This window comes from Nicotiana sylvestris, chromosome 7 (genome assembly GCF_000393655.2).
Source record: "Nicotiana sylvestris chromosome 7, ASM39365v2, whole genome shotgun sequence".
Taxonomy (NCBI): domain Eukaryota; kingdom Viridiplantae; phylum Streptophyta; class Magnoliopsida; order Solanales; family Solanaceae; genus Nicotiana; species Nicotiana sylvestris.
In genome coordinates, this window is record NC_091063.1 from 60,218,145 (window position 1) to 60,227,867 (window position 9,723).

General features: G+C 37.5%; 1 protein-coding gene across 1 annotated transcript; it reads left to right on the plus strand.

Moving 5' to 3' along the window:
- The first annotated feature begins 817 nt into the window (after window positions 1-817).
- Window positions 818-5,960, plus strand: LOC104214037 (ubiquitin-conjugating enzyme E2 35). The gene is made up of 8 exons (XM_009763632.2): window positions 818-1,031; window positions 1,154-1,181; window positions 1,419-1,505; window positions 2,264-2,322; window positions 5,011-5,052; window positions 5,132-5,205; window positions 5,356-5,453; window positions 5,565-5,960. Exons 1-8 carry the CDS (start codon window positions 996-998, stop codon window positions 5,600-5,602), a joined length of 462 nt encoding a protein of 153 aa, XP_009761934.1. The 5' UTR covers window positions 818-995; the 3' UTR covers window positions 5,603-5,960.
- Window positions 5,961-9,723: the final 3,763 nt, after the last annotated feature.

A 9,723-nucleotide genomic window follows, 5' to 3' on the forward strand; every position in this document is an offset into this window, starting at 1 on the left:
TCCTTGAACTCCATAAATAACTACAAATGTTTGTCAAGATAAAGCATAATCATCAATGTTCTATTAATGACCATTTCTTCATTTAATCATTCGTGTAACATTAATAGCAAAATTCAACTAGTATTATCAAAATGTTATTGAGTTAAAAACTAGTTACTAAAATACCACGTAATAAATAAATAAGTTATATTTGAACGATTTAAACTATTTGACTTAGATATATTGATCACTTGAATAAGTAAACAAATATAAGATTTATTATGCCTATAAATTTAACTATCAACAACAATAACAAAAACAACGACCCAGTAAAATCTCGTAAGTGAAGTCTGGGAAGGGTAGTATGTACGCAGACTTTATCTCTACCCCAGAGAGATAAAGAGCCCAGGGAGAAAGAGAGGCTGTTTCCGATAGACTCTCGACTCAAGAAAACGAAAAGAAATATAAATTTAACTATCGGATTCAAGAAAACTAGAACCAAGTAAGAGCTCCAACATGCTAAAAAACTACACCTCGTTTATTATTATTAGCATTACTCCCCCGTCTTAATTTGTGGTATTGACTCGGCACAATTTTTTTTAAAATATAAGAATTCTTAAATTTGTGGTCTAAATAAAAATATAGATAAAATAGAAATTCTAAAATAAGTTATTTTTAAATAATAAAAAATATTTTTTTTGGGATTGATTAAAAAAGAAAAAGTATCATATAAATTGGAAGTATTATTAAAAAAATCAAATAAAAACTCTTTTAGTATTGGCACCAGTCCACCACTATACGTAGAAACTATAAAATAGCCCCTATAAGAATCTCAACTGAACCATTGTACCACACATGTATTTCAGATTTTTAGTGAGAAAGAGTGGTCAAATTCTTAAACTATCTCCACTATCTCAATTCTCCAGTTCTCTCTCTAGAAAAATTAAGAACCCTTAGCGTGAACTCTCTGCGACCGAAGAACCCCACCCACCCAGGCAGCCTTCAATTCAATTCCAATGGCGAACAGCAATCTTCCTCGTAGAATTATCAAGGTCCTTTCTTATTCAACCTTTGATCTACATCTTCTTCGCTCGATCCTTTAGGGTTTTTGATCTACTGATCGCTTTTATAACTTCGATTTAACTGATAACTTTTTCATATGCTTAATTTACAGGAAACTCAACGGCTTCTCAGCGAACCTGGTAATTTTCACGAATTTTTTGTTTTAAATTGTTCTTTTCCTTTAGCTGTGATGAACTTTTGAGCTTAATATTGAAGTTTGGAATACTCGGTGATATGATTAATGATTTGGATTGTTGATCTCAGTATGTATGACTTTTTCTTATTGAAGCAGCAAGTTTTAGTATTGATATATGTAAGCTATGTTACTAATTAAAACAAAAAAAGAGAGATTTACTGTCATTTCACTTTGAGTGCAGCACCAGGAATAAGTGCATCTCCATCGGAAGATAATATGCGATACTTTAATGTCATGATTCTTGGTCCTACACAGTCTCCTTATGAAGGTAATGAGCCCAATTTTAAGATTTTACTGCAACCGGTTAAATATGCTTAAATCATTTACTTGTTTTTGTTGAGTGTCAGATATATGTTTAAATTGAATCTTCGTGGTGAATTGGTTTTCTTCACTGATGTACTGTCTAGCTAAGGTCTGTGGTGGTTGCTAGTTTTTTCCGGTTTCACACTTGAGCTTTAATTGGCCTAAACTGAACCCTGTCCCCTCCAATTTGTTCCATATTGTCCTCTAAAATCTTGGGCATTTATCTACCTTTTCATTTGCTGTGTGCTATACAGACCAAATATGAAAATTAACTAAGATCACTGCACTAATTAATCCTGTAGAATGTAAAGTTAACTTGACTAGTTGATAACACTGATTGTGAGATGTGTGGCTGCATTTGGCAAATTGATATAGTTCATTGTCTAACATGTCGCAACTCCCGGTAGTTTGTTATGAACTGTCTTATTTCTCTGGAGCATAGCAGAAAGCTGGCTGTCCTTAGTATAAAATATTGAATGTTGGTGTGAAGTACAAACATGTTGCTCATGGTTAGTATTAGTTAAGACACCCATCAACCACCTTGTACTGTTTTCTTGATATGTTTGTATGCGACATTCTTCTCTGTTAACTCGTCCAGTTTACCGCTATTGTTCTATTTGGTAGTAATGTGGATGATATGTCTACAGTTGTATTTGAATAATGTATGTTCTGATTGCCTGGTTTCTCTTTTGACTAAGTTCCTCTTCTTGCCTTTTTGTGTAGGAGGTGTCTTCAAGCTCGAACTCTTTTTGCCTGAAGAGTACCCGATGGCCGCTCCTAAGGTATTTAAACACATTAAGGACGTTTTGACAAATTCCAGTTGATATTCTGCAGTATTCGTTCTTGAAATGGTATCTCAAAGCTTTATAACGGATAAAGGAATATTTCTTTTTGACTGATCTTTCTTCAAGCCTGAACTGTCACCTTACGCATGCTGGATCAGTTGTTATAGTGCTTTGATTTCTGTTCCTATATAAAGCTACAGTTAAACTTGTCTTGTAGTCGGTTGGGCTGTTGCCGTTGTTGCATAAGTAGTTTTTGTTTGTTTCGATGATATCCCTTTGCTAGCTATGTTTTGGCTCTCTTTTTGTTGATGTTGCCAGCCTCTGTCCTGGTAGAGTGTTATATCTCAATTTGAAATGAGAAAATATTAGGCATTATGCCTTTTTAAGTTATAGTCTGTTGTCTTTATGTCTGGCAATATGTTGCTACATTTTAACTTCAGGACGTTCCTTTCCGGGTTTGAAACTTAGTTGTAAAAGCTTTGCTGCTTCCTTTTACCATGTTAATAGCTGTACTGTTGCCTAAGTGGACATGTTAGGTGAAGTGTTTATGCAGTTTGTACCTTTTTTCTTGAAAAAAGATAAAAAATTATGCTACCTTGTAATTTCATCATGATATTTGTTAATAGACAAAGTTTGATGTGAGATGTAAAGAAGCTTATGACAATCAAAATATTAAGGGACATGCTCTTATCTATCCGCGACCATGTTTGACAACTTTGTACATGTTGAGGTTGCTTTTCTAGGAATACTAGTATAGGTGACTGTTTTCGTCCCATTCTTCCATTTATATGCACTTTGGGGTTGTAAAAATGGTATACTTGGGCAACCTGGATATTGGTATTATTGGAACTATGAGTCAAGATACATATTAGTGCTGGAAGAATTAAAATACTAATGATCAAAATTTTCTGATGTTTAGAATCTGTTTCTATGTGGTAGTGGCGATGTACAAATACTATTGCAAAACTTCACCTAAAAACTTGATCTAGGTTCTAGGAAACTCCTCCCCCCCTCCCTCCCTCTCTCTCTATCAATCTTTGAAATCAAGCCAACTGGCACCTCCAGTTTAAAGACGCTCATCCTTATTCAAAATGTGAGAGATAGTCATTCTTATTTGGAATAGGATCCTTCTGTTTGATTTTTTATTTTTGATTGATAAAATGGAATATCTTTATATTGGTAAAAGCTACGCTTAAGAGTTTTATCTGTAAGTAATGAGATGGGACCTCTTTTTGTTCTCTCTGACCTCCTACCATTACGACATCGCTTGCTTCCCTTGAGAACGGTTCCTCGACGGAGGAGTAGAGGAAGCGGTCCCCTTCAGTCAACTTGCTTGGCATGTTAATCAAAAGTGACGTAGAGCAACAAAGGTTTTAGTATTAGTATTGTTTTATTTATCTACTAATGTGTTGCCTGTGATATTATTCACACTTTTGTCAACATTTGGCCACAGTTGTTTGTATCAGTGGTTTCTATTAAACTTATAAAGAAAGATGCTTTGTTCTGAACTACGCAAACACTATTTTATTTAACTTACATTTACGGCCATCTCAGTTAGTTCTCTTGGAATTCCAGTTGTACTTTATGGCTATATTGCTCGGGCTCTCCGAAAATGTAGCTGCACCCGTGTCAGATCCTCCAAAAATGCACTACTTTTGGAGGATCCAACATGCACACATTTTCGGAGAGTCCGAGCAGCATAGCTTTATGGTGCATCTTTGGTTCAGGCATTAAGTAGAATGGTGATGAGATTTATTGTTTGGGAGTAGACTTTTCAACCAAAAAAAAAATTAGCATCCTGGTGGCTGTTTTTTTAGATAATTAAATAAAAATGAATTGACTTAGGACAGTGATTGATGGGGGTATGTCTCTTTGAGGATTTGTTGGATATATTATGCTTAGTTGGCATTCAGGCTTATACTAGTTCTCTTAGGGGCAGTTGGATAATTGAAGATAAAGGATCTCATGACATTGGTTCTGGCCTGCAGGTACTCATGCCTTAAAATACTAATTCCCTACTCCCGCAAATGTTTGGAATTATAGCAAAAGCAAGGCATTTAGTAGATGCATAAAGATACTAAATCTGGGAATACTATCGGGGTGAAATTTTGCAACTTTTCTTGGGTGCTTTTCATAATCGGTTTTGTTGGATCCGACATTGGGTGGGTCTGGGTTTATGTGCTTCTTTAAGTGGTCTTGGGCAATCGTCACATCATGAGCTAGTTTTTGGGATTGACTTAGGCCCAAGGTCCGTTTCTTTAACATGGTATTAGAGCACTTCAATATCATTGTTTACCCGATGTTGGGGATCCATCATATATTTTCCATGCTCCACATGTCTTGGGCCGTGTGTGTGTGTGTGTGTGGGGGGGGGGGGGGGTCATGTGCTTCTTTAAATAGTCTTGAACAATCCTCACCCATGAGCTAACTTTTGGGGTTGAGTTAGGCCTTGGGTCCACTTCTTTAACAGGTTTCTAGATGAAGCACCTGGTGTCACTTAGTAGTTGCAGGAAGCTTACTTCTCAAACGATTATAGACTTATCTTAAATATGTGTAGCCTCGATCTTAATAGTTGCTGATGTTATTTGCCTGTGCATATTTCTTTTTCTTTATGTGTTTAACATGTTTATGAAGTTTTGCTATTTGTATAACGTCTGTATCATTGATCAACTTGAATCCTAACAGGTTCGATTCCTCACCAAAATCTACCATCCTAACATTGATAAGGTTTGTAATCTTTTTCAACTCTATTACACGTGGATATAAGCCAGAAAATACCTTGCTTATGTATGCCATTGTTGTGAAGCTTGGAAGGATATGTCTTGATATTCTTAAAGACAAGTGGAGTCCTGCACTTCAGATCCGTACTGTACTTTTGAGGTATTAAATATTGTATCATGTTTTGAAATAGTTTTCTCATCTTTCTAGGTACACTCCGTAAGATGCAAGATTGATGAATACTGTGAAAATGAGCACCTAACTTGAGCGTTTTAGTTATTAGAAGTTTAAGTTTTTTTACTCTCGTTTCAGCATTCAAGCACTTTTGAGTGCTCCAAACCCGGATGATCCACTCTCTGAAAACATTGCAAAGCACTGGAAGTCAAATGAGGCTGAAGCTGTTGAAACGGGTAGTTTGTATTCTGGTCTTTCTATTTACTGCCTCTTAACATCTCCTGGTTATGCAAATTGATATGCGTTCACTCCTTTGATTTGAGTTTCCTTTTTCTTCAATGATCCAGCCAAGGAGTGGACACGCCTATATGCTAGTGGTGCATGAAGACATAGCAACGAAATATTCAAAAATAACAAAAATTATGGAATGTATTCTATTGACTTGCTTATCAATATGACACTTCGGACGGCTGTTAATGCCCGGACTCTTCCGATTACCTCCCATAATTGCTTCCCTGCCCTTGAAATTGTATAATTTAATGTGACATCCGTTGGTTTTCCAGTGTTCAGGAATGAACTACTTACAACAAAACTGGATATGGTTTTGAGAAAGGGATAATGTCACTGCAAGGGTATTTAATGTTTCAGATCTGTGGTTGGAATTGGAAACTAATGTTGCTGCAGCTGGTATGAACCTCCATAGATTTGTTTCAAGATAATGAATGTGCTAACGTAGAGATCAATGTTTGACCTGTTTTTCTTTCTTATTTTCTGTTTTGCCCATTCCTGGATTGCGTGCTTGGGTTTGCTTGCTTTTTGTTTCTTTTTCCATTCAACGTTTTTGTCCTACCATTCCATGTATTGTGGACACGGTTAGAAACCCAAAACAATATTTTATAATACTAAACGAAGATACTTCGAGCACTATATATTCTCAAGGACAACTAGTTTTCTCTGTGAGGCGTACGAAGTAAATGCTTTATAATATGGTCCAGCATCTTTGCTCTATACCCAGTAATTGCGGTTAATTTCTGGCACAACTATTTATGTGACTTGTCCTTTTCAAGTGATTAGGCTCCATTATCCATGACATGGTGAGAAAAGCTTGTCAAGGACATTTGCCTAGCTACAAGCAACTGCAAGGATAATAATGCATCACAATTACTCGGACTAATCTTTTAGGAGTCCGGAACTAAAGTGTCAAAGAACCAGGTGGGGAAAAAATTGGGCACCATAATATATATAGCGCGGTATTGCACCGTGCTATACCTTAACGACATTGGGCACTATAATATATATAGCATGGTATTGCATCGCGACATTGGGCACTATAATATATATAGCATGGTATTGCATCGCGCTATACCTTAACGACACGTTTGCCGTTAAAGTATAGCGCGGTGCAATACCGTGTTATATATAAGTATTGGGCTCACAAATAATTCATCGGGGCTTAATCGACACACCAATAATTTAACTGGGTATAACACTCATATATAAGGCGTTATACCTCAAATAATTGTACCCCGTGACTGGTTTTTTCCCTATTTAAAGAGTTTCAGGATTATGTAAAAATCCATTTAGGATCCTTCAAGTCTTCTGAAATATTTGTTCGTTATGTCATAACACTATATGTAAAGTTTGGGCAATTTGACAAATTCATTATTTTATTGGTTGTGCAGTGAAAACGAGCAACTTGAAGGTCCGATCCTTACTCAATTGCCCGAAGACGATATATTTAATCGGGATCTAGCAGATGCGCAGAGTCAGGAAGTGAATAGTGATTATGGCAACAATACTGATGAGTCTGGAGATGACACACCCTTTCCTGATGAGGGTGACGATGAAGAGGAAGAAAATGCTGAACCTGATTTGACGAGGGAGCATGCTCCACTTCCCGTTAGACCAAGAGTATACGAGTCCCACGTGCTGTTTCATTTAAGGGAGATTCCCTACCTTGATAATTTGCCAAGTATGCCGGATGTGGATGCCCTTACAAGGGATCTTGACGAAATTCGGATATCAATGTGGGATGAATCTAGAGTAACAATGCTGTCAAAGGGCATGCTTTTTCCTAATAAAGCGCGCCTAAGGAGGGCCGTGTGAATGTACAACATAAAAGAGTGTTGTGAGATGGTGGCTCATGAGTCATCTCCAGATGTATACAATGTTATTTGTCATAGATGGTTTAAGGGTTGTAATTGGATGCTGCGTGCGAGGAAGCAGAAAACAAATATATGAGTTGTGGGTAAATACATTGGCACCCACAATTGTGAAATGGACACATTCAGTGGGAATCATTTTAACTTGAATGTTGACTTGATTTCTCTTGTCTTGATTCCACACATTGAAGAGTCCATAAGGTACAAGATCAAAGAGTGTATAACATCTGTCCACCAGGTATATAGGTGTACCATTACCAAAAGAAAGACATTTCTCGAGCGCAAACGTGCGTTTGAAATTGTTTATGGTAAGTGGGATAAGTCCTTTGCATCTCTACCCAGGTACACGGCCGCACTACAACACTTTAACCCCGGGACTATTGTTGAATGGAAGCTTGAGCAGAGTCCATGAATATCAGAACACATATTCAGCCACTGATGGTTTTATGCATTGCCGGCAGGTAATATCCATAGACGACACTCATGTCTATGTAAAGTATGATACTAAGTTGTTGATCGACGTTGCAGTAGATGCTAATGGAAGTATATTTCCCCTAGCATTTGCTATTTGTGCCAATAAAAGCCAAAAGACGTGGACATTATTTTTGAACTACTTGAAGGAGCACATTGTCAATCAACGTTCAATTATTTGTCTAATATCTGATCGTCATGGCGATATTTTAAGTTCTGTACAGAATTTGCGTGCATGGCAGGAACCGTATGCCTATCACTGTTACTGTGTGAGGCACCTGAAGAACAACTTCCAGAGGGCTCATCCAAATAAGGACTTGCATGATTTAATGTGGATGGCTGTAACTGATCACCAAGAGTGTAAATTCAGGAGACAAATGGAATTGATCAAGCAGGAAGACCAAAGAGCCTATACTTGGTTGATGCGACATGAGCTTAACAAGTGGACATTGCATGCGGATAGTGGTAGAAGATGGGGAATCCTAACTACAAATGTGTCAGAGTCTTTCAACGGGTTATTGAAGTCTGCACATGGATTGCCTGTCACTGTCATAGTGCGGATGTCATTCAAGCAGATGGCGGAGAGGTTTGTTGAAAGGTCTAGAGGTGCATCCTCATTGACTGAAAGGGGTGTTGAATTCATACCAATACCATGAAAAGATTGATAAATACAGGAAGCTAGCACAGTGGTATTCATTTTTGCAATATTGCAACGAGCGAAATATTTTTGAAGTTCGTACCACTATCCATCACACCGGAGGAATAATGCACACATCGTCAATGAAGACAGAAGGTTATGCTCCTATGGGAAATGGTCCATCTACCACATGCATTGCTCATATGCCATGAAGTTCTTTCAACGTACAGGTTTCACAGCAACCAGGTACGTTGATAAAGAATATAGTGTTGTTGCATACTTAAACCCCTATAGTGGACAGTTGCAACTAGTGAGTGCTGAGCATTATTGGCCGCCGGAACCATTTAAAATGGTGTGTAACAAAGAGTATGTGCGTTAACGACAAGTGCAAAAAAGAACGCGTATACAGAACCAAATGGATGTTGGTGATACCGTTTATGCGCGTAAATGTGGCATGTGCTCGCAAACAGGACACGACCATCGTGAATGTCCTTCAGCTGGTTTAGGTAGTGGTGGTAATTCAGCTCCCGGTGGAAGTTCATCCAATGTTCCCAGTTATGAAGGATGCACGTAGTATTTTGTTGCAGTAATTTGTTGTAATAAGTGTATGTACATGTTCAACTTGCAAAATGTATGAAATAAAATTATGTTTCCATTGTGGTTAAATCTAGTTGATATTTAGCATTAATACTTCAGTACAACAATTTAACATACACCCCAAGAAAAACAATTGTCATTGGCTATTATCGTCCCTGTCTGGCACTATTTCATTATCATTGTCTTCATCTTCTTCATCAACATCGTGTACGTACCCTTCGGGACCGAGGGCATCGTAATCTAGGCCCTAGTTGACACACATTTCTCGCATTTCATCGCTATCATCAATAGGACCACTTGCTTGATTTATACAACAATATGAGACTCCTATGTCCAACGTATGTGGTAGAAACTTAGGTAGTCCCTCCCACTCGACAACTGTTAGGAAAATAGGATAATCATTGTCTCTATGCAATTTATCATTTTCTAATAAATCCCAGTACCGATCCTCCGTTCCTCCCAGTAACTTAAGATCATCCATTGCATGATGAACATCTAGTGCATTTTCTATCTCTAGAATCTCCTTCATCAAATGCCGAATCACTTCTGGTTCATCTTTGTGTGTGTTTTTTTGGAAGGTTACAGACAATGCTTGTGGCACAACAAGCCCATGCCAGCGACATAGTACTTCATAATAAC